At 41.8% G+C, this 25,272-nt stretch overlaps 1 protein-coding gene across 3 annotated transcripts in view; it reads left to right on the top strand.

Moving 5' to 3' along the window:
- The window catches only part of TPPP3 (tubulin polymerization promoting protein family member 3), a 25,465-nt gene extending 4,755 nt beyond the window's left edge, over positions 1-20,710 (top strand). For all 3 annotated transcript variants that reach the window (XM_073576201.1, XM_073576200.1, XM_073576199.1), the window contains 3 exons: positions 8,838-9,032; positions 9,418-9,571; positions 16,246-20,710. In XM_073576201.1, the coding sequence (XP_073432302.1) occupies positions 8,845-9,032; positions 9,418-9,571; positions 16,246-16,434 (531 nt within the window). In that variant the 5' untranslated portion in view covers positions 8,838-8,844 and the 3' untranslated portion in view covers positions 16,435-20,710. The remainder of the gene's footprint in view (positions 1-8,837; positions 9,033-9,417; positions 9,572-16,245) is intronic.
- Positions 20,711-25,272: the final 4,562 nt, after the last annotated feature.

Raw genomic sequence — 25,272 nt, 5'->3', positions numbered from 1 at the left:
GGCATACAAGGTGGCGGTAGACATTTTCATTACTGTAAGGCCTCATTCAGACGTCGGTTTTCACTGGTAGAAAACGTACAAATTTTAGTTTATGGTGCGGTTCACATGTCTGTGTGTTTTTGTGGACCGTGTACCATCAAAAAAGTATAAATCTTGGAGGCCGAGTCTATGGGTCTGTGAAAATCACGGACAGCACAAAGATGGCATCTCGTGTGCCTTCTCATTGTAAGGGCACAGTCAGATGCCCATATAAATCAGACCACAGTGCACGCTCTCCCCACCGGGTGTGACAGCTTCATACATTTCTACACAGCCGTCACATTCGGGTCTGGAGAGCCACGGGCCAGTCCATGCATTGTCGTCCCATCTCCGTATATATGGATGTCTGACTTCTCCCAATTGGGTAGGAGAAACGTTGTACTTTTTTTTTTATCCTTGACATACGAGAAATCACTGATGGTAAAAACTGACAAACAAATGAAAATCTGATCCAAAACATGGATGATAGTTGGTCCATTTTATTTACATGCAAGAAAAAAACAACAAACATCTGACTGAGGTCTGAGAAAAAAATTACAAAATTGACGTCAGTTTTTTCTCTTGTTTGCTGAAAAATGAATGAATTTTCTTTAAGGTAGGCTGGAGTGATTTTTCACCAGTTTTTGATCCATATGTCTAGTTTCTACTGTATGTGTAATGATTGAGGTTTCCCAGGCTTCTCCTAGCAAACAGTGAAATTCGGATAGTGCACCTGTAGCAAGGTGGCACGGGGTGGTAGTCCCAGCCGAGTCAACTAAGTCACAATCAGTGTACACCCCGGTACCTTGTACAGAAATAGGCAGGACAGACGCAATCCCAGTCACAGCTGCAGTCCAACAGGGAAACCGTTTTATAAAAGGGATGAATAAATTGCAACATAAACTTCCTGTACTTTCCCTAACAACATCCACGGCCGTACCCACAGCAGCCACGGCAGCTGAAAAAGAAGGTAGTCCATATGCCGGAAAATGGACTCTTAAAGTCCCTTCAGCGGGGCACCTATGTAGTCCTGGTGATATTTTCACTGCCCAAAGATCCGGGGCAGCACCCTTTCCCCTCCTGGGGTCTGGCAAGGCTCCCAGCCGCAGCTGAGTATCTGCCCTGGGCAAACGTGCCTGGGCTCTGAACCTTCAACAGGAACTTCTGTCCCTTTTTAGCTGTTAGCCCAACCTCCGTGGTCAACCCCTTCTGTCCCTAGCTCTAATATGTGCCAGGCAAACACAGCCTAAGTCAGTCCATTGAAACGACATAACACGTACAGTACATTTTACGCTACACATTAATAACAGCACAAGACATCTCTTCTACAAGTCAATACACATGACACATAGATATCATACAAAAAGGGTTGCATGGGTACCGTGTGGGGGAGGGGCAAACGAGGGTCTCTGCCCACTCTTTACACACCGACGCACCTCAGACTACGTCCTGTGATTGTCAGATTTGTATCACTGATTCATGCACTTGATTGGGCAATTTTGGCCAGCAGATCAGACTAAGACTACGTTCACACTTACCAGTATTTGGTGACTTTTTTACCTTGGTATCTGTAAGCCAAAACCAGGAGTGGAACAATCAGAGGAATAGTATAATGGAAACACGTCACCACTTCTGGATTTATCACCCACTCCTGGTTTTTAGCTTACAAATATTGATGTAAAATACTGACCAATTACTGAACGTGTGAACGTGGACTAAAGTTGATCACGTCTTCATTTTTTAAATTGATCAGGAAAAATAATTGACATGTGAATAGCCACACAAAATATCATGTGCCATTGTGAAAATCTCTGTGTCGATGAGCCTGTAGGCTCATCTGAACAATGGGGTTTGGGAATGCTTTCTGGGGTTGATGCTCGTGGTCAGTGATGAAAGCCGACAAAGGGGAAGTCAGATAAGTTTCAGTCTTGGAGCATTTCCTACAGCCCCCGTCACACACAGCGAGATCGCTGATTTTGTGACGCCACAGCGATCATGCCGTGTGTGACACACATCAGCGACCCGACCCCCTGCCGGGTATCGCTGATCGTGCAGGATCGTCCTGGGCCATTTTTTGATCGTTGCTCTCCCGCTGGCCAGGGCACATCGCTGCGTGTGGCAGCGGGAGCCAACGATCAGCGACGCTCCCAGCGCTGTAAGCAGGTGCTGGGAGCTGGTATCTAAGGTAAATATCGGGTTGCTAAGCGGCACGTGTCACTTAGTTACCCGAAGTGTACCTTAGAAACCAGCTTCCTCGCTGGTGCTGATCGCTGGTGAAGCTGCCTGTTTGGCAGCTCTCCAGCGATCATGTAGCGACACACCAGCGATCCTGACAAGGTCATATCGTTGTCAGGATCGCTGGTGCATCTTTAAGTGTAACGGTACCCTACCGATACAACCTGAATGTTCTGTTTCATACTGTGAAATTGATGGGAATTGTTGTTGTCATGTTCTTGGAATACTCTTTTTGGGCAACCCTGTTGGGGTCATAACGCAGTACTACCAAAGTCAGCACTTTCCTTGTCAACCAGAGCCAAAGCCAAGATTTATAGCTAAGATGCCCTATAATCTATACTAATGTTCCATTCTTTAATTCCACCACTCCATGTGTCCAAGCAGTATGTGAGAAATCACAATGCTCCCAAATCACCCGCATTGAGCGAAACGACAGTCAGCCCTCGCTGGGGTATAGTCTTTCAGTTTAATTGCTCATGTAAAATAGAGTATCACCTCACAGCACGGATTTATTATGCGGAATACGATGATCCGCATGTGATACCAGTGAGTAGTAAGTAACTGATCCCCTACTTCTATGAAAACATTTTCACACTTATGACAAGTGTTTCGGTGGTTCATTAGGGGGACTAGAATACCACAAGGGAATCAAATACTTGCTTCATTGGCTGCAGCTGTTTGTCACCATAGCTGTTAGTAGGGGAAGTGAATAGTGCAGGGAGTTCATCTCATGGACCAAAAAATGCATTTCCCAAACTATAGGATGGGTGTGGTGTAAAAAAAAAAAAGAGATGAGAAGAATGTGGGAACCACCACTACATTTTACATACTGAATGTAATATGCATTTAAAGAAGATCTGACACAAGACTAGTGCGTTGTCAGGCGGTCGAGTAGATGTCCTCCATAAGCGGTGCCAGAGAGCAGGTCAATGGACTCCAAGGGATTTATTTCTGAGTTTATCATAGCAGGTTGTTTTTATGGAGAAATATTTCCCTAGGTGGACTGCTAACTGTAAATGGAACCTGTCAGGTCCGGTACCTGTGATTCAGGCAACATGAATCAGAGACTAAGACTGTAGCGTTTCAGCTCAGAGAGATGGAAATGAGGTGACTAATGGGACTAGCCATGGTGATCGGTGACTAAGAGGACTAGTCATGATAGTTGGTAACTAAGATGACTAGTCATGGTGTTAGGTGTCTAGGAGGACTAGTTATGGTGTTAGATGACTAAAAGGACTACTCATGGCGGTAGGTGACTCAGAGGACTAGTCACGTTGGTAAGTAACTAAGATGACTAGTCATGGTGGTAGGTCACTAAGAGGACTAATCATGGTGATAGAGACTAGACGAGAAGGACTAGTGATGGTGGAAGGTGAGTAAGAGGACTAGTCATGGTGGTAAGCGACTAGGAAGACTAGTCATGGTGGTAGCAGATTAGGAGGTCTAATCATGGTGGGAGGTGACTACTTGACAAGTTATGGTGGAAGGCGACTAGGAGGTGTAGTCACGGTGGAGGGGGACAAATAGGACTAATCATGGTTGTAGGAGACTACGAGGCCTAATCATGATGGGAGGTGACTGGATGGACTAGTCATGGTGTAAGGCAGCTAGGAGGAGTAGTCATGGTGGAAGGTGACTAATAGGACTAGTCATGGTGGTAGGAGACTACGATGACTAATCATAGTGGGAGGTGACCAGATGGACTAGTCATGGTGTAAGGTGACTAGAAGGAGTAGTCATGGTGGAAGGTGACTAATAGGACTAGTCATGGTGGTAGGAGACTACGAGGACAAGTCATGGTGGTAGGAGACTATGATGACTAATCATAGAATCGTAGAGTTGGAAGGGACCTCCTGGGCCATCTGGTCCAACCCCCTGCTCAAAGCAGGATTCGCTAAATCATCCCAGACAGATGTCTGTCCAGTCTCTGTTTGAAGACTTCTATTGAAGGAGAACTCACCACCTCTCGTGGCAGCCTGTTCCACTCATTGATCACTCTGTCAAAAAGTTTTTTCTAATATCTAATCTGTGTCTCCTCCTATTCAGTTTCATCCGATTGCTTCTAGTCTTTCCTTGTGCAAATGAGAATAAAGATGACCCTTCTACAATGTGACAGCCCTTGAGATATTTGTAGACAGCTATTAAGTCTCCGCTCAGTCTTCTCTTCTGCAAGCTAAACATCCCCAAATCCTGCAACCTTTCCTCATAAGACAGGGTTTGCAGACCGGTCACCATTCTGGTCGCTCTTTTCTGGTGGGAGGTGACTAGATGGACTAGTCATGGTGTAAGGTGACTAGGAGGCGTAGTCATGGTGTAAGGTGACTAATAGGACTAGTCATGGTGTGAGGTGACTGGATGGACTAGTCATGATGTAAGGCGGCTAGGTGGATTAGTCATGGTGGAAGGTGACTAATAGGACTACTCATGGTGGTAGGAGACTACGAGGACAAGTCATGGTGGTTGGAGACTACGATGACTAATCATGGTGGGAGGTGACTAGTTGGATTAGTCATGGTGTAAGGCGGCTAGAAGGAATAGTCATGGTGGAAGGTGACTAATAGGACTAGTCATGGCGGTAGGAGATTTAGACTCACCACAGGTAGCACAGAAACATTCATAGTATAGGGGAAACAAACATGTTTGTCAATGATGGAGCTTGTTTCTGATTCATGCTGTCTAGACATCTTTCCTTTCTTATGTCAGATGGAAACTTCACCAATCATTACTGAAGAGTTAGGCGCTCATACAAAATGTGGCTTTATTTTACTAGAAGCCAGCTTAGACTAGAGAGGATCATTAGGACATAATTGCGCCTATAAACAAGTTATGAGTCGAGTCTGTCTAAGCATGAAATGATCTCATTGACAGGAGACATGTGTAAAAGGTAATTGACGTACAAGTAGATAGGGATACTTTAAAACCATTTGTGATCCTAAACAAATATTTGCCTCATTTGTAAGACCATTCTGCCTATATGTCTAGTGATAAAACTGTTTGCCGGATTGGAAAGGACTGAGTAAACAGTATTGTGCCCTGGCTTGTACCGCGATGCCAGAGTATTCGCATGTGCGTATGCAATGACAGTGTATTAGGTAAAGGTCTAATACTCATTTTAAAACAAAAATACTCATAGTATCTATTTTAAAAAATCTAGTTATATATATATATATATATATATATACAGTGTATAATATCTAATACTAATAATAATATCTACTAGTCATGAGCGAGTGTGCTCGTTACTCAGATTTTCCGAGCATGCTTGGGTGTTCTCCGAGTATTTTGGCGTGCTCGTAGATTGTTTGTGTCTCCACAGCTGCATGATTTGCGGCTGCTAGACAGCCTGAATACATGTGGGAATTCCCTAACAAACAGGCAATCCCTGCATGTGTTCAGGTTGTCTAGCAGCTGGAAATCATGCAGCTGCGGCGGCACAAACATAATCTCCGAGTACCCCAAAATACTTAGAGAACACCCGAGCATGCTCGGAAATCTCGAGTAACGAGCACACTCATCATTAATATCTACTTTATTGTGTTACGAGTATATCCCTATTGAAGGAATAGTGAGCTAAACCTTGAGCCAACCTGCGTTTTTATTTATTCGACTCCCTCTGATGTGCTGAAAAAATGCTCTCATTACTCGGTTATTGTCTGGGCAATATATGGGATGTCATAAGTGACGCTGTGTGTATTGAGAGGCAGATGTGACCGAGGAGAAACTGAGCTTTCTTGGCGCATGTGGCTTATCATCAAGCTACGGCGCATGCCGTTTAAGAAAGAGTAGCTAAACAAATAAGAGGTATGGAAGATCTTAGATATGAGGCAAGTTTAAAGGGATTGTCAGAGACTTTTATATTGATGGTGTATCTCAGGATACGTCATCAATGTCCGATCGGGGCAGATACGGTACCCATCACCCCCGCAGATCAGCTCTTCTCAGTGCCAGCTGGTTGGGCTCAGTTTCCGAGCATAGCTATACAGCTCCGTCAACTGCATAGTGGCCATGGATGAGTACTACACATCCGCCCCCCATTGATTTGAATAGGGGGCGGATGTGAAGTACCAGGCTGTGGCCACTATATAGGTGACAGAGCTGCACTGCGCAGCTCCGCAACTGAGCGCAACCAGCCGCCACCGAAAACAGCTGATCGGCCGGGGTGCTGCGTGTCGCACCATCACGGATCAGATATTGGATATAAACGTTTAAAATAATTACCGTACATTTATTTCTTCTTCAGAATAGGCATCTCTTGGGACCTGATAAACACATATAGATAGCTCCTGAATAATAAAGTCAGCTCTGATATTTTATTAGGCAGTAACCAGACAAGTATCTGATAGTTACTCCGGTGATGCATACTATACAATGACCTGTCCATGTGATATAGAATGTAACAGTAGACATAAGTGATGGTCTAATCCCTAAACTATGCTGACGCCTCACATCCTACTTCCATAAAATATAGAATATTGGACTCAAAGAATCTCCTGAAAGGTGGAGAGACACAGGGTGGAGACCCCCGATGTAGAGACTTATCTGCCATGAACTATGTAGGTCTGTAAACCCTTTTCAATTGGGATTGTTCAATATGGATGTAACATACATTTATTGACCACATTAAGGGACAGTTGGCAATTATGCATTATTGAAAAAAGCTGCCCTAGGTACCCATTCTGAATTTGCCACAATTAAAGGAATTATGGTCTTAGGGGGACAAATGTTCCATATGTATTGTGTTAGAAATATTATGCAAATTGTCCAACTAAGGGGCATGGCTTTGATAAAAATGGGTGTGGCTTATCAGAAATTGGCATTGCTAAACGTGAGACACAAAAAAATACGCAAAAATTGTGGCACACATTTCTGACACAAAGTAAGCCAATTAATAGGTGGTGTAAACTTAGACTATACAGTCCTAAAGGGAACCTGTCACCAGGTTTTTGCCAGCACACCAGCAAGATTCTGACTCTGATTCCAGCGATGTGGTTTTCTCAAGTTAGTTTTAATACAATCACAGTTTTATCAGCAGGAGATTATCACTAGAGGACTAGTAAACCTGCTGCCAAGTAGTCCTTCACATTCATGTGTTCACAGGTAGAAAGCGAATGCGAAAAATATACATCTGAATGAGGCCTTAAATTTGATAAATTTGTCCCAAATTGGGACATACATAAAAAAAAACAAAAGCATAAAAAAGTCACCGCTAGCCCAAGTCCCTAACTCCAATAACAAAAGTATAAATGTCTTAAATAAAAAAAACAAAAAGGAAACGCAATTAAAAGTGTAATTTGGTGGCAATTTGTGCTATTTGAAAAAAATATGAAAAACATTTTTCTTTATATTTTTTCCACGATATTACAAAAAAAATCTCGGATGTGCTAAAAAATAAAAGAAAATGAAATGTTCTAATGTTTAGGGAAATATAAAGTCATTTTTATTAGCGTATAGTGGTAATTAAGGGACAGTGTATCATATTAGCCTTAATTTTGGTCCCATTGGGTTGTATTATTAGGCAATTTAAAATGATTCTGGAGTCTGTTCGGTGACGTAATCCTGGCTGCTGGAAAACACTTTCCTAGTTCCAAATTAAAATTTCATTTTTACTTTCAAAGTCCAATCCGAACCCATCCGAAGTGAAGCCAGCAGAGGACAAACAAGGAATCCAGTATTAGCACACGGGAGGAACATTTCCCAACATGAATTAATACATAGAGGAGCTACATAGCAACAAGGTGTAAGGACAAATAGCAAGTCGTAAACTTTGTCGGATGCCAAATAGCAACTACTTGTTGCTACTAAATACACAGCAAAACAAAACTGCTGACATTGAAGGTGAATATTCTTGCCTGGGCTGCATGACACCATAGCGTCGGACTCCGTTCAAACCTGGGAGTAATAATGTCAATATGACAAAGGACATCAAAAGGGCAAACGATGCACGCAACACATGCTGCGAAGAACAAGTGCAGTAGGGCGTTCCATAAGAGGCATTAGTAATTCTATAGTTTTTGTTTTATGCAGTCGTAGTTTTCCTATATGCACTCTAGCATTTATGTTCTGCACAATAATGCAAACTATCCTGCAATAATTTTGCAATTTAATTTGTTTCATCCCAGTTCAGTTACAATCAATCATATATTGAACCTTTTTATAATGTGCAGCTGTTTCTTATCTGTCTACTAGTCCAGTTTATACTCTACTGTGAACTAGAGATCTACTACCATCTCTTAGACCTCACTGTCCATGCTCATTCTTGCTTCTCTGTATGTGCTCCCAGGTGACTGCAGATATCATCTTTACCTTATGTAAGAGAGCCATGGCATAATAGATAAGTTCTTACACTGATTGGCTGCACATTTATTTCCCTGACTCTACAAAAGAGTCTCAGTGTATTTCTATGAAATGCTGCTTAACTGATCTCTCTGCCTCCTGCTTGTGAAAACTGACAGAAAGAAATCTATCCTGAGCAGGAGCCAGGAAAGACATGCTGAAGCTGCACTACATAAATGATCGTCTCCATTTTATATTAAATTACATACTCATCAAAAATATTATATAATATCTTTTTTTTTTTTAACTAGGGTAACCATGGCTGAAAATTCTGACCTCGCTTCTTTAGAAGAAAGCTTTAAAAAGTTTGCCATTTATGGTGATACAAAGGCAACAGGTCAAGAAATGACTGGCAAAAACTGGGCCAAGCTTTGTAAAGAATGCAAAGTCATTGATGGAAAAACCGTGACCGGAACCGATGTTGACATTGTGTTCTCCAAAGTAAAGTATGTAGAATATATCAGTATACCGATATAAATATACATCTTAGTAAAAAATTATCCTAACTCAATGCAAATTAAATTTGGGTCTGTACAATATGGCAGTAACATAAAAAATGTACAAAGTCTTAATTTACAAGCAAAGTAATTAATATAAATGTGACATAATATGCAGTAGCCAAAACTGATAACTAGGACAAACTCTATAAAATTATGTAAAGTTAATCATGGTCCTTTTGAATCTGGTTGTAATTGGATCTGTCTCCATGTTTATGGATTTCTAATAACTATTAAGTCTGAGTAGAGCGTTTCCCAGCAGGGACCTCAAATGGTAACACAGACAATAAATAGTGAAGTTTTCTACATGGCAACCTTAATTCTTGACTTGCAGAGCAAAGTCAGCAAGAGTTATCAACTACGAAGAGTTTAAGAAGGCGCTAGAGGAATTATCAGCAAAAAGGTTTAAAGGAAAGAGTAAAGAAGACGCATACGATTCTATCTACAAACTTGTGTCTGGGAAAGAACCTGTAAGCTCCGGAGTCACGGTAAGTGAATATGCCCAACATGTTACCAGGTCAGCTCCAAACACCATTATACAGTGTGCCGTATACACAGTCATCATCACTATAAGGCCAAGCGGTCAGTATTTTGGTGACTTTGTTCATCAGTATTTGTAAACCAAAACCAAGAGCGGGCAAAAAATGCCGATGAGATGACGTGTTTCTACTTTTCCTCTTTAATCCTAAATTTGTATTACAAATACTGACCAAATACTGTGTGAATGGGGCCTAACGAGCGGAGTGTGCCCTGATCCGGAATTACAGGCCATCGCGGTTACCGGTTGGCTGCATCATGTCATTGGAAACAGTCAACCAGTTTGTAGCTGACATACCCGTAAGAGCTTAGCTGAGGTTTTATATACAGTGAGACCATTTTTCCTACATTAGATTATTTTATACTATTTTGTGTAAAGACCTTACTTCCAAAAATGTCAGAAGTCGGCAGAATTGGGTAACTCGAACTAAGCTCCGCGTTGCTATTTTCCTGCAAAGAAACCTCAAACAGTAAAGTTTCCATGCGCTATCATAAGGGGGGGGGTACACAACATTTTATGGAAAACCAGGGGTATGTTCACACAGGATGGATATACAGTCAAAATCAGAATGTAAATCTGCTGTATATTACAATACTAACATTGTGGATTAGATTTTATGAAAAATCCGCAAAGGAAAAAACTAACCAGTGTGGTGTAGATTTGAAATCTGTGATATGTTAATGGAAAGGGATAAACATGAGGATTTTTTGGAGTGAAATTCAGATATTGTTACTAGAGTTGAGCGAATATGTTCGGAAACGATCGCCGAAACCGAATTTGCCATATTTGTGCCATTTTTGGACCCTATTTGTGCCGAATTTAGGTTTGATCGATACCGGACATACCGTATTCACTCAACTCTAGTCCCATTGACTCCAATGGCGTTCGGCTGTGTTCGGCGAATATTGCAAATACAATATTCGCAGGCGATCGTAATCGGAACCAAATTTTGCAAAATTCACTCAACTCTAAGTTACTGCAGAATTTGCTTTGAATTTCTCTTAAAGAGTACCTATTGCCTAATAATACATTAAAGGGGTCATCTTGTGCTTAACAACTGATGATCTATCCACAGTAGAGAAGATCAGTGGAGACCTGGCGCCACCACTGATCAGCTGAATTCTGCTTAGGCTGTGTTCACATGTCCAGCAACCATCCGTTAGAACGGATTCAGCACAATCCACTGAAAAAAGTTGAGCAGACACAACCTTTTTGCCCGGCTGAAAAAGAATGATTTCCACTGGATCGGTTTTTTAACAAATATAAACCTTCCAACCCTGGAAAAAATCAGCCTTGTACATTGCCTAATGGTTGCTACATTTATTTGAATAGGAGATATCCAGCAGAAATCATCATGCTATGGAGAGGTCATCAATTGTCAAGTCCCACATAGTCCTTTTAAAGAAGCTTTCTTCATTAAATGTGTGTGTATGTGCATGGTGTGTAGTGTGAGCGTATTAATATACTCACCTAACACTGCTCTCTCCGGTGTCCAGTGCTGTTCTGCTCCTCTTCTCAGTGACATCACCTCTCTTCAGGCGCTCCGGCTCACTCTATGCTTTGTGCATGAGCCAAAAGTCTCTTTTACAATGTCAATGTATGGAGCCTCGGCCTGATGCTTCATATACTTACATCGTGAAAGGCACTTCTGGGTCATGCAGAGCACAGTGTGACCTGGAGGACTGGAGGAGCCTGCAGATTGGTGACGTCACTGAGAAGAGGAGCAGAACAGCGCTGGACACTAGAGAAAGCAGCGGTATGAGAGTATATTAACAAGCTCAAACTACACTACATGCATAAACACACATTTAATTAAGAAAAATATTCATGTTCAGTAGAAAAAAAAATACAAACTAAACTGGTAAACAAAGTATTAATTAAAACAACAATGCAAGTGACTTGGCATCATTGGTTCTTGGAGGAATGGCATATTTGGAATTAAATGAGTGGTAAAAGAAGTCTTTCCTCAATAGAAATTGAGTGATAGGAGCCCCAATGCTGCATCATAGGATGGAAAGACTTCTAGAACACAGAATCCTGGGCCCCGTGTGACCCAAGGATGGACAGGCTTCAATTAAGTGGTGGTTGAGCATGCATGGCGCTGCCCTTTTAAAGCTAATGGGGCTTGTGGAATCAGCTGAGCAGTGTATTCAGCTATTTCCATTAGTCTACGCTCAGTCTAAGTATTTTTTTATGATTTTTGGAATAGAACCTAAACAGATCTCCAAGTTTTTGAGTACTGACTTTTTTATATTGATTTTGAGAGATTCTGCTCACTTTTTGTTCTAAAAGCTCCTCAAAATACTTAGTGTGCACATACCCTCAGGTTAAAGGGGTTGTCCAGGCTTGGAGCTCAAATCTGCAGTCACTCGATGTGACTGCAGACTAGTAAATCCTCACAGTGCACACACTGCGCGCTGTCAGGATTCTCCTGTGCCGGCAACGATGAACTCATCAAGGCTGGCCACGTCTAGTTGAAATGTGGCTGAAAGTATGCAAATCACATATTTGCTGTCACATGACCACCCACCTTTAGCACTTGAATCTGGGAATCCTAAAACTGTGCACACTGTGAGGATTCACAAATCTGCAGTTACAAAAAGTGACTTCAGACTTGACCCCCTGGAAAGCCCCTTTAAGTTCTCTCAATGAGTTTTTGATGCTGTGTATTTTCCGCAAACCTTTTTACACCTGCGTTTTTGCTGCAGATTTGACTGACTCAATGGAAGTCAATGGGTTAAAAACGCTGCAGATCCGCAAAACGAATTGACATGCTGCAGAAAATAAAATGCTGCAAATAAGGACAGCTATTTATGGATCATGTGCACAACACTTCAGGATTGCCATTGATTAACCTTGCTTTAGTAATCCTTTGCGTTTTTGGAACATTTCCGCGTGGAAAAAAATGCTGCGGAAACGCGACAAATCCGCATCATGTGCACACAGCCTGCAGATTTTCTGCCATAAACACTGCAGAAATGTCAAAGGAAATGATGTCAGAATGAGGAATAGTGTGTGGGCGGAGAATATGTGTGTGTTTGTGTCTGTCTGTGTGTCTGCATCTCTCTGTGTGTGTCTGCATCTGTTTGCAGGTGTTTGTGTCTGTCTGCGGGTGTCTGCGTCGGTGTGTACCCATGTGATGAACAGCCCATAGTGATTGTACTTAGGCATCGTCTGATGGGATTACTACTACTCCCATCCGGCTATATCTGCTGTCACATATAACAGAGATAACATGAGCTGATGATGGGAGAATAGTCTCATCATCTGGCGCCTGAGTTTAATTGTAAAAAAAATAAAAACATTGACATAATCACATACATACTCACCGAACACCTAATCCCCGATGCCCACATCTCCTGCAAACAATCAAAAATAATAAACCAACACATACTCCCTGTCCGCCGTAGTCCATTTAATACCGAGTGTCCCACGGCGATACACTGACAGGAGGTAATCGCTCCCGCAGTGTATCACTGAGCCGCCGTGAGAGTTCACCAGAGTACATCAGCTGATCAGCTCCGGTGCTCTCACTTACAGCACTGCTCCATGAGAAAGTTCTTACACAGCGATAGTGCCATAAATGAGAGCACTGGAGTTAGGCTGTGTTCACACGTAGCGTTTTTTTCATGGTTTTACCAAATAAACCGCGTCAAAAAACGCTTAAAAGAAGCTTACCATTCATTTAAATGAATTCCGCAATGCAGTGCAGATGTATGCGTTTTTTACGGTGAAAAAAACGCTTAGCGGTAAAAAACGCAGCATGCTCATTAATTCGCGGAAAATTCCGCATTTTTAGCTATTTTCTATGGGTCTGGAACCGTGCAGAAATAAACCGCAAAAAAACTGCGTTTTTGCGCAAAAAACGCACAGAAAAAAACGCGCGTTTTCTGGGAAGGATTCAGGATTTTATGCAGAAATTTTCTGCATACGTGTGCACATAGCCTTAATCAGCCGATGAACTCCTGTGAACTCTCACGGCAGTGCAGTGATACACTGCGGGAGCGATTACCTCCTGTCAGTGTATCGCCGTGGGACACTCGGTATTAAATGGACTATGACGGACAGGGAGTATATGTTGGTTTATTATTTTTGATTGTTTGCAGGAGACATGGGCATCGGGGGTTAGGTGTTCGGTGACTATGTATATGATAGCCGGAGGCCGGGTGACTCCCGATGTGACTGTTCTACACATGAGATCGTCGTGGGACACTCGATATTAATAATATATCTATATTTAGCTCTATGGATTTACAAAAACGCATGAAAATCCGCATCAAAAACACATAAAAAGTGTGGATTTTCTACTGCCAAGAGATGCAGAAACCGTGCAGAAATATCTGCAAGCAAATCCGCAACATTCGCACATAGCCTTGCCGTTCTATTAGAGTGGATGAGATTCATAAGAATCTCATGCCCACTGTACTTTTTTGTAATCCTACATAAAATGACTGGCGGCGCGTGTTTAAAATACACAACATGTCAACTTCTCTTGCGAGTTCGCTGAATTTTACATGCTGATTTTCCCCATAAAATTGCATTAAATGCAGAAAATCCACAGGTAAAAATCAAATGTAATTCATTTCAAGAAAGTTTTGTCCAAGCCAAAAACCAGGAAGTATCAAAAACAAAGCAGCTTTATTTAAAACATGACTTTAAAAAAGAGGCAAAAAGCATAGCATCAAAAACGCACTCAAAAGTGAAAAAAAAAAATGTAAGTAACCTTATTTAGCTAACAGTTAAAAAAATGCTGCAGAAAATCTCACTAAATATTAATCGTGGGGATGTAGCCTTAGCCTGATTGAATGTAGTTGTAATGTACATGTTCCACCACTGGAGTGGCATTATACATGATTGCAACGGACCCACACTGTGCATGCTCCACAACTGGCCCTTATGACACCAGTGAGGATAGTCTTCAGCAGAGTGGTAGTAAAGGATTCACAGTGCTGCCAAGTTTAAATTTAATGGGGCGAATGGAAACTGATGAGCTCTGTACGTAGATATCTTCATTAGTACGATTGACTTTTAATGGAGTGCGAGGAGTTGACACGCTTAGCTGCTTCTTCAGGTATACACAGAACACTTTGGTGGTGAAGGACCTACTGGTTTATTGGAGTCAGCATACACCAAGGCAGGGTTCAAAAACAAAACAGAGCCATTCTGGCTTAAGTAAAAAAAAACAAAAAAAAAAAAACACAAAAATAAAGGGTAGCAGAGTCCTTTCCTCTGCAAGTCTCAACCTGCAGGCACCAGGCAATGTCCTTCGCTCCTCCTTGGAGCTACGTGGGAGTACCTCCTCTCCAAAAACACCACACCCACTGTCTCACATGTCCAGGAATTTAACCAGGACCATTTGATGATCACATGATTGTGACATCACTGCAGGTCCTGCAAGAACACCTGCAGGAAGAGATATGGTGAGCCCTCTCCCGCCCACTCTGAGTGCTCACATAAAACCAGCCCATGTATGCAACTTTAACCATCCCAGTGTGCTGGAGTAAAAATATCCTGATTTCATACCACTGACGCCAACATGCGCAATACAAATGATACTTATGATGTCACCACTATAAATCCAGTTTAAAAGGCATATGTCAGCAGGATCAACCCTGCTAAGATGTCTGTATGGGCATGTAGGTAATACAAAGTTGAATAAATTGATATCTGGGAACCATTGGTTTATTCCAGAGAAATCCATATTTTTTCCTATGAGCTGTTAAGATCCAAGGGTCGGACATAGATGTCCCTGAAAATCTGCCTGCAGAGCCTATTTTAAACTAAAGAGTACAGGGATGCTACCAGTGTGAGGCATGTAATGACTGACAGGAAGCATACCATACTATGACTAAGAACAAGTAGTTTGAAACGCATCAGTCTGGTGCTTTCCCATGAATTTGCAATTTTTACTAATATGATACAAAACATTTTTTGGAAAAAAACATTTTTAATCATTTTTTGAAATAAATAGTAGTTTTTAACACTTACACATTGACAGTCTGCTCTCCTGATCTCAATGCAAAGTGTATTATAAATGAAAGTTACCAGTGTGAGACATGTAATGACTGATAGTCTGCTCTCCTGATCTCACTGCAGAGCGTATTATAAATGGAAGTTACCAGTGTGAGACAAGTAATGACGGACAGTCTTCTCTCCTGATCTGCATGTCTCAAACTGATAACACATCCGTTATTTAAATTAACCTCTGGAGGCAGATTCTCGGGGAGAGCTATGTCCCGCCCATAGATCTTAATAGATAATGCATATATTAAGAAAAAGGTGGATTTCTCTGGAGTTAAACAGCGGATCTCATTTATCAAGGTATCATTTTGTTCAACTTTCTATGACCCACATGCCCATGTAGACGGCTTAGGAAAATTGATCCTACTGACAGATTCCCCCTGAAGTCTCATTACCTGAATGATTTATTGATCATTTCAATGAAACATCATTGTGTACCTTCTACTTTACCATACAAACACAAGTCAATATTTGCACAGACTGTATTTGTGAATGGAGAAATCACAACTTACCGTAGTGCATGTAATGAATCTCTGTCAAGGCATTAAGCACGTTCTGTAATCGGCAAGCATCCTAAATGTCTCACATCTTTCCTTCCAATAGAAAGCTGCAGCAGTCGGAGCCGTGGATCGTTTAACAGACACAACCAAATACACCGGGTCCCACAAGGAGCGTTTTGATGAGTCCGGGAAAGGAAAAGGCAAAAGTGGCCGAGAGACCATTGTGGAAAACACTGGCTACGTAGCCTCCTACAAAAATGCTGGCACCTACGATGCTAAAGTGAAGAAATAAACCCCATAAAAGTATATAACTTTAATCAGCTCCTGCATAGACATAATTAACTCTTTTTCCGGTGAAGTAAGGTAGTCATTCTGGTAGTGATGAAGATAATGTTGGATGATTAATGCAGTATAATATTATTTTTGCCAAAAACACCATAAGTCAAGAATATTGATGGTAAAACACAATTCTCAGCTATGTGTAGTCAGATCTGAGGGAAACATACCATTGGTGAGCATGTCTTAATGATGGTAACTGTGCATGTGACACCTAATATTTCTTAGACATTAACCTATATTCATCAGTATGTGCTCGAAGAATCAAAACAAGTATTTCCATATTATTCCCATCCCTTAGTTCTGGTGCTCTGTGCCTTTATAAGAATGGCTATATAGGTTGGTCTGGTCTTACCTAAGCTGAAAGGAATGAGGCCAATTGATATTAGCCATGGATATGATATTATTAGCTGAGCTTTGGTTGGATTGAGGTTGGTGTCCATATTGATGCACCTTCTTACCTTATCCAGTATGGTGGGACGTCTTCATCTATGGCGGCATACAAGGTCTTCATTGTATTTTTGTTTAGCAGAAGTTATGGCTTTCGTGCCACGGCCCTAAAGGTTCAAGTTGCACCTCTGGTCAACAAGCGCGAGTGTAACATGTGAATGGTCATTCGGCGCAAAATCCATGAACTCAGATGGCAGTGGGAACAGCAGGATCTGTAGACGTGTAACAGGAGATGTTAGGCGGTACATTTACTAAGGAGCAATAAGAGAATAATGTCTAAATGTTAAATAGATAAAATATATATTACTAGGGTTATCAGGGATTTTTTTTTTGTATCTGTTACATACTGTTACATTGTTTTCTTTTCTTATCACGAAATCTGCCTTCCCAACCTCTAATACAAATGGAAAAATTCATGAAGTTTAGCATAGGAAAATTTTCGAAAAATTGGCAAAAATTTGCAACTTGCTGGAAGTCTTAATTTCATGATGAAGGTTTGCTGTTTTTTAAATATTAAGTGCTACAGTTTTGTTTATATATTTAAAGGCGATTCCGATTGAGTGAAATATTAACGTTGTGTACGTTTAGAGGTTGCAGACCCCTACACACTTAGCCCTGCTCTCAGCTTAGGCGTGGACACAATTGTACCCAATCAAGGCAAGGAGCTGAGATCAAAAAAGCCCGAAATTCAGAATGAAACAGTATAGTAAACCAGTACAGACTTCTGCAGCGCTCCTCATTAATTCAGCTTACAGAACATTGCCTAGACTACTTGCGTATTTAGCTCACAGAGCATTTTCTAGAATTCTGATGTGTTTATCTCACAGAGCATTTCCTGGACTGCTAATGTGCTCAACTCATAGACCGTTGCTGATATGGTTATTTCAAAGAGCATTCTATGACCTGTTGAAGTACTTAGCTCACAGAGCATTTTCTACACTAGTGAGGTGTTTATCTCACAGAGCATTGCCTGGAATCCTTCATGATGTATTTAGCTCACAAAGCATTTTGTAGACAGCTAATGTGTTTGATAAACTTAGAATTGTCTATCTACACTGCTAATGTGGATATCTCACAGAGCATTGTCTAAACTGCTGATGTGTTTAGCCAACAAAGCATTGCCTGAACTTCTGATACGCTTATATCTCAGAACATTGCCGGGACTGCTATGTTCATCTCACAGAGCATTGCTTAGACTTCTGATGTGTTTAGCTCACAAAGCATTGTCTGTCCACACGCCGGATGTGTTTAGCTCAATGTCTGTCTACAGGCCGGATATGTTTAGCTCACAGAGCATTGCTAGACTTCTGATGTGTTTAGCTCACAAAGCATTGTCTGTCCACACACCTGATGTGTTCAGCTCACAGAGCATTGGTTTTATACAGTCGTAACCCCTTTTCAGCTAGAAACAAAACTGATTATTTAGGAAGTTTAACCTATGCATGCAAACAATGGCGTCATCAGTCACTCGCAGCCAACTAATATAATAAAATCAAGAAGAATGGAAACATAAATGATCTTAGAAAGTTACACATCTTTTCATTTACATAGCAATTAAGAATTCTTAACCCAAAGACATAAAACCACTTTTTGTGCCCCCTATGCATCACTAGTACATTAAACACCACCATTACAAAAATGAATAAAATAATAGTAAAAAGATATAATGTATCCAGCGTTTAAGACACCGAAGTGAAATGGCACCGGCTCAGCAAAACGTCCATATGAGATCATCTTCCTGTCCCTCAACTGCAACATTTTTTGGCTACGCAAATATTGCCCAAATATGTAAAACAATTGAGCCATTACTTAGCTGTTAAATCATTTTTGGCACCAAAAGAAGATGATTATGCCATCACCGATGGAAGAGCGAGAAACTGGTTCCAAACATGGAGAACAACAAAATGCATGAAGTAACCGTGACTCACGCAGCATATCCATGTGTCTCATTAACCCACTAACATTTCTATTACCTCGCCCAGTATAGAATGTGCACTAATATAAAATGTGAGACCACGTATTTAACACTTTATGTCCCTACACTACCATTTTCTGCCTTCCAGTTCCTAGTAATTTGCCTTATTATATAGGAAGTTGCCCATGCTGGACACCATAGAGTGTATAAAGTTCAGTACATGCAATGCCTTATATTCCATTAGTATATTTACCATCTCGTCTCTACCTTATAGGAAGAAACAGTGAGTGGTTTTTAGTTCAAAGATCAGTTATTTTAATTCGTCCTTAAAAAATGTTTCCTAATTTTTTTTCAGTGTGCTGGACCCATTTTTGGCCCAAGTGTCAGCTTTTGCAGTTCTTGCTGCATTCACCTTTCTCGTATGAAGAAACTGTGGTCTAAGGGGTAACGCTTCTCTTTCTGGAGAGTGACATGCTAAGCCTGGCATGTTAGAGTGAGGAGACTTATAGGCCATGCAATGCTCCTCTGGGAATTAAATATGCAAATTGTCTGTTCAGAGAGGAAGAGGACTCGAACTCTAGCGCCACCTTTTGGAAGCAGCGATCCTAAAAGTCAAAATCAAAAATTCTTACTCTCCAATAAATAGTAAATTAAGGATTGTTCATAGATGACCTTGAATTTTTTATTTTTTTTTTTTGCATTGGCAAGTTTGATCAGACAATTGGTCCTTAAAAAAAGGACACATGAAAAGGCACATTCATTGAAATCGGTCCGTGATCTAGAAGCAAAAATAATGGACTGCACACGTACCAAACAGACTTGATGTGTGAACGAGCACTTATAGCAGATGCTCTTGCCATACATGGCCACCTTGCTTTGCTGGCTATGCTTGTAGGGCAATGCTCCACTGCAGCAACATTCTGCCGATCTGCATGACATTATCATGTTCTCCTGGCGGTGACACCATCAGATTTGCATGACATCATCACGTTCTACTGGCAGTGACACCATCAAGGTTATTGTGCTGTCACACTATGGTGCAGATGTGGGCCAATATCTCATCATTGTTAGTCATAGGATACTCCTGCTGGCAAGGAATAAAATACAAAAATACTGAACCAAAGTTAATATAAAAAATGCACCATTTTATGGTACTAAAACCTCAGTTTAAAGGGAACAGCTTACATTGTTTACTCAGTCCGAGCTGTGGCCATCTGGTATAGAGAAGGTAAAGCTCATGATACAGTATATAGATTTGCTGGAAATTAATCAGCATAACTTGCACTGTGCTACTAGTGATGGACAACTATCTCTGCATGCACAGCCATGCAGGGAAGACTGTAAGTCACTGGATAGCACCGCCCATTAGATTCACATGCATACAAACACCAGGGATTTTAATGAGTAATATACTGAATTTTTCCCCACAAAAATCTATATTAATCTGATCAGCTCCTCCTGCTCTATAACATCCTGCAGATTGGAGACCATTTTCAACATGAAAAGTGCCCTTTAAGGCATTATGTACAATACATCCAGTTACATTACCAGCCCAAGCGCATGGCTTCATTAGATCCGATTCCAAAATCATTTATTTAGAAGGCAAAGACAAGGGTCAACACAATAGTTACAGGCAGCTTATGTCATCCGATGTTGCTCAGACTTAACTTATTTGCTATCAGTTCACACTAACGAATCTCATCCTCCTTTCGCAGTGCAGAGAGCGCAACATTTGGTTGTATATTATTACCCCCCTTTCTGATAGTGAACGGTTAATGTATTAAAATGTCTTTCTGTCTATATAAATATATATATATGTGTACGAAAAAAAATCCTTTTCTGCAATAAATATATCTTTTTTACATCATTGCTTTGTGTGTTTTTTTATGTTTCCTACCCCATAAGTAAAGTTAGAAATGTAACGCAACAAGCTGAAAAAGAGCGGATGCCTATGAGCCTCCCATGGCCTGAAGCTCACAGCCCGGGAGCTCTGGAGAGTCATGGCATCTGGAAGCACAGCAGTTAATTTTTGAGAACACACAAGCGTTGCCATGAGGTCTCTTGTTTTGGTAACAAAAACATGAAGATTGTTACTACCAGGTGTTTTCAGTGTGTTTGACTGTGTTTTAGTTGCCATGACAAAAAAGTCTCAACTCCGCTTTTCATGACCCTGAACTGACAGGGCCTTCATCACGTTTACGTCCCTGTGTTATCCTTACCCCACCCAAATCAAGAGACGAGAAGGAGGACAAGCTGTCATTCATATTTCAGAATGAAAAAAAATGCAAAGAACCTCAGAGATTGTGACAGTCACTGTCAGATTAGAGTGCAAAGAAGTTCCATTCAACCATCGGACTAGATGGGTATCTCAAATTTATGGTCAGAGTTACCAAAGGATTCTCCAATGGGCCTAGTCTTTTGACCCAATTTTAGTTCACAAATGTTAACGGGATGTCCACTACTTGGATAATTCCATCTTAAATGCCTCAGGCTACTACGTAAAGTAAGAACAGTTTATACTTACCTCCCACACCTGTGTTGGCTCCAAATGGGGTTGTCTCCTGCTTGACCTTTTTTCTTTTGTCAAAGTGGTTGTCCACTACTTGAACAACCCCTTCTTAAATGCCCCAGTCCCCCAAGTAAAGTAAAAACATTTTATACTCACCTCCCACATTGGTGTCAGCTCCAAACTGGATTGTCTTCTGCTTGACCTGTGGCTTTTCTTAAAGTGGTTTTCCATTACTTGGACCTTCTTAAATGCCTGAATCCCACAAGTAAGATTATCATATACTCGCCACCCGCACCGATCCAGCGATATTGGCATAGGGCGGTCCGTCACTCTAATGACATTATTATATCACATGTGTGCTGCAACCAATCAGTAGTCACCAATCCGCTACATAAATATTCAGATGTCTGGTGTGACAAAATAGTAAACACGTCAGCCAGCTGCAGCACTCAAATGGCATCAATGTCACGAGAGTGACGGGAGACCCGATGAAGACGTTGTTAGACTGGAAGGTATGAGCTTTTCTTATTTTCCTTGAGCAAGCCTTGTAAGAAAAGCCAAAGACCAAGCAGAAGACAACCCCATTTGGAGCTAACTCCTTTTAGACAGTCGAATGGCACTTTATTGGGCAATTTGATTTACTAAACTTTATGGCAGTCTTACTTGGGCACCCTATGGCAATGTTATATGTATCACTTTATTATTTGGGCATAAATTCTAATAGTGGGAACATTTCAAAGAATTATCCAACCTAAGACTGGCCCTAAGATGACCACAGGGTGCCAGGGGGGGAAGCAAAAAAAATAAACAAATCATCAGGCTACTGATTATGAAACCTGAACTCCTCGCTTAACAAGTAAGATGTGGAACTCAATGACTCTCCATGGATTTCAAAAATCACACAGGACAATAGAAATTACACAACCATCAGAGAGCACCTAGCAACCATATACCAAACTTTGTGGACAGTCAGTTTTAAAATGCAAAGTCAATCGACTAAGGTACAGTAGCTTTTGGGACTGAGCATTGATTGTGCAAATGACAACCTGTTGGCAGAATATTTCACTAATTAGAAGAGACTCAATGCTGACCATCCCCACCGATTTACCACATGTTCTTGCTAAAGTGGAAACACTGTGGCAGAGTTATTAATTCTGGCCATAATTTAAATGGTTGAAACTGGGGCTAGATAGTCTAGAAATGGACCAAATTTGTCACAGACGCTCATGAAAAATTTGGCTCATCGAAAGACAATGTTGTCTAACCTCATTAGCTCTGGACAACTTAAATGGCATCAAGTTAATATTTAGGTGAATATACTGTAAAGTATATTGATTATTTAACTACTGCTGTCACATTTTAAGCATTGGTCCTTGTCGAATGAGATGAAAAGTGTCTAAACACCAAATAAATACAACTAAAAATTAATGCAGCAAGGTTGTGCCAAATGAGACAAAATGTGGAGCAAAGTTGAAGAGCACTTACAATAGTAAATCTGACTTCTTGTATATGTGGGGGGGGTAAAGAAAAAGGCCAATTGAATTATAGTTATGGAGGAGCTGAAACATTTAAATTACCATTCCAGTGAATTTTCTTCTTTTTTACCCCTGGAGTGGTATCGCTAATCTAAGCTCCCTGCACGTAGTCTTATACTTACCAGTCACCATCTTCATCTATAGTTGGCACCACTCTGGTCAGGCTTTTGAAATTTGTGACCTGCCAGATCTCTCCAGTCTTTGATGGGTCATCTGTAAGTCACGACTGTGTAAGTCTATGAGAGTCAGAAGGACGCCAGAACCAGGGTCTCATAGACTTACATTGAGGGCTTGTGAACATTACCTCTTTCAGACAGTCAGAAGTTGCAATCACAAGATGGTGAGGCAGGATCAGAGCCTCACTGGGATAAATAATGCTTTAAGTTACTAGATTAATTTATGTATTAATTTCTGAAATTAAAAATTAACCCTTCTAAATCAGAAGTTCTCATCTGTTATACCACTGTACATACTGAAAAGCATCTTTGATGCCTTCATAAGAAGGGGGAGGTCTATCCATCCCTAATTTCAGAAAATATTTTAGGCCAGATCTGGGTAATGTCTGTCCCGTGGGCCATATCCAGCCCTCTAGCTATCTCAGTCCGGCCTGCTGACCGAGACAGCCGTGGGGCTGGAAACCAGAGGTCCACGGGCCACGCCGTGCCTGCTTGCTCGATCGCTGTCTCCATCTGCGCTGACTTCTTTGGTGGAGGAGGAACCTCCGGCCACTTCCTCCACCAATCAGTGTGTGAAACAGCTAAACGCGATGATGTCATTTCATCACATCAGCTGTGTACTGCGGAGTGTCAGCACACTGGAGACACCGAGACAGGAACATAAGGAGTGCGCAGGGGAACGAGACCAAGGTGAGTATGTGGTGGTCTTTTTTTTCATGTGGATGGGATGTTTGGATGGGCATGGGGAGATTAGGAGGGTGACATGCTGCACATGGTGCTGCATATGGGGGTGACATACTGCACATGGTGCTGCATATGGGGGTGACATGCTGCACATGGTGCTGCATATGGGGTGACATGCTGCACATGGTGCTGCATATGGGGGTGACATGCTGCATATGGAGGTGACATGCTGTACATGGTGCCAGCTATGGGGGTAACATGGTTGCTGCATATGGGGGTGACATGCTGCACATGGGGAGGCTATGGGGACAACATGCTGCACATGGGGATGCTATGGGAGTGACATGCTGCACATGGGTAGGCTAGGGGGGTGACATGCTGCACATGGGGAGGCTATGGAGAGTGTAATGCTGCACATGGGGAGGCTATGGGGCGACATGCTGCACATGGGGAGGCTATGGGGGCATCGTGCAGTGTATATAAGGAGGCTGTGTGGGGCTCATGCAGTGTATATAGGGAGGCTGTGTGGGGCTCATGCAATGTATATAGGGAGGCTGTGTGGGGCTCATGCAATGTATATAGGGAGGCTGTGTGGGGCTCATGCAGTATTTATAGGGAGGCTGTCTGGGGCTCATGCAGTGTATAGAGAGGATGTGTCGGGTTCATGCTGTATTTGGGGAGGCTGTGTGGCTCGTACTGTGCATAGGGAGGCTGCCTGGGGCTCATGCTGCATATAGGGGAGGCTGTGTGGGGCTCATGCAGTATATAGTGAGGCTGTGTGGGGATCATGCTCCATATAAGGGAGGCTGTTGAGAGCTCATGCCACATATGGAGGAGGCTGTGTGGGACTCATGCCGCATATGGGGGAGGAAAGTGTAGGGCTCATGACGCATATGGGGAGGCTGTGTGGGGCTCATGACACATATGGGGAGGCTGTGTGGGGCTCATGCCGCATATGGGGGAGGCTCATGCCGCACATGGGGGAGGCTGTGTGGAGTGGCTCATGCCACATATGGGGGACGCTGTGTAGAGTGGCTCATGCCACATATGGGGGGGGCTTGTGGGCCTCATGACATGTATAAGGGGCTATTGGGGTGCTCTTACGATATACAGAAGGAGCTGTATTCGGGTTTAAACGATATATAGGGGGATATCAGAATACTTAAGTCTGCTCAATATTAAGTGATACAAGTAATATTAATATAATTATCAATAATAATTACAACATATTGTTATTAATATTGAGTAGAATTAATTTCGGCCTATTGGTTCAGCCCTCTACAACAGTCATCATCTCTCATGTGGCCCTTCGGAGAAATTAATTGCCCACCCCTGTTTTAGGCCAATTAGGATAGGGTAACTTTTATAAAGGACTTCCCTTTATTGGTCCAAATTAGGAATGACCAGATTACGCAGTATTCCTTATCTATATTGGTGTGGTCTAAGAAACCGGTATGTAATGTGGTACCGTCCTTGGCTCAGGTCACTCTACACTCACTAGCTGTCTGGAGTTCAGTTCTATTTT

This window comes from Dendrobates tinctorius, unplaced genomic scaffold (assembly GCF_039654945.1).
Source record: "Dendrobates tinctorius isolate UK_male_01 unplaced genomic scaffold, ASM3965494v1 ptg000047l, whole genome shotgun sequence".
Taxonomy (NCBI): Eukaryota; Metazoa; Chordata; class Amphibia; order Anura; family Dendrobatidae; genus Dendrobates; species Dendrobates tinctorius.
The sequence above is the reverse complement of the archived record's forward strand: the minus strand, read 5'-3'. Positions and strand labels throughout refer to the sequence as shown.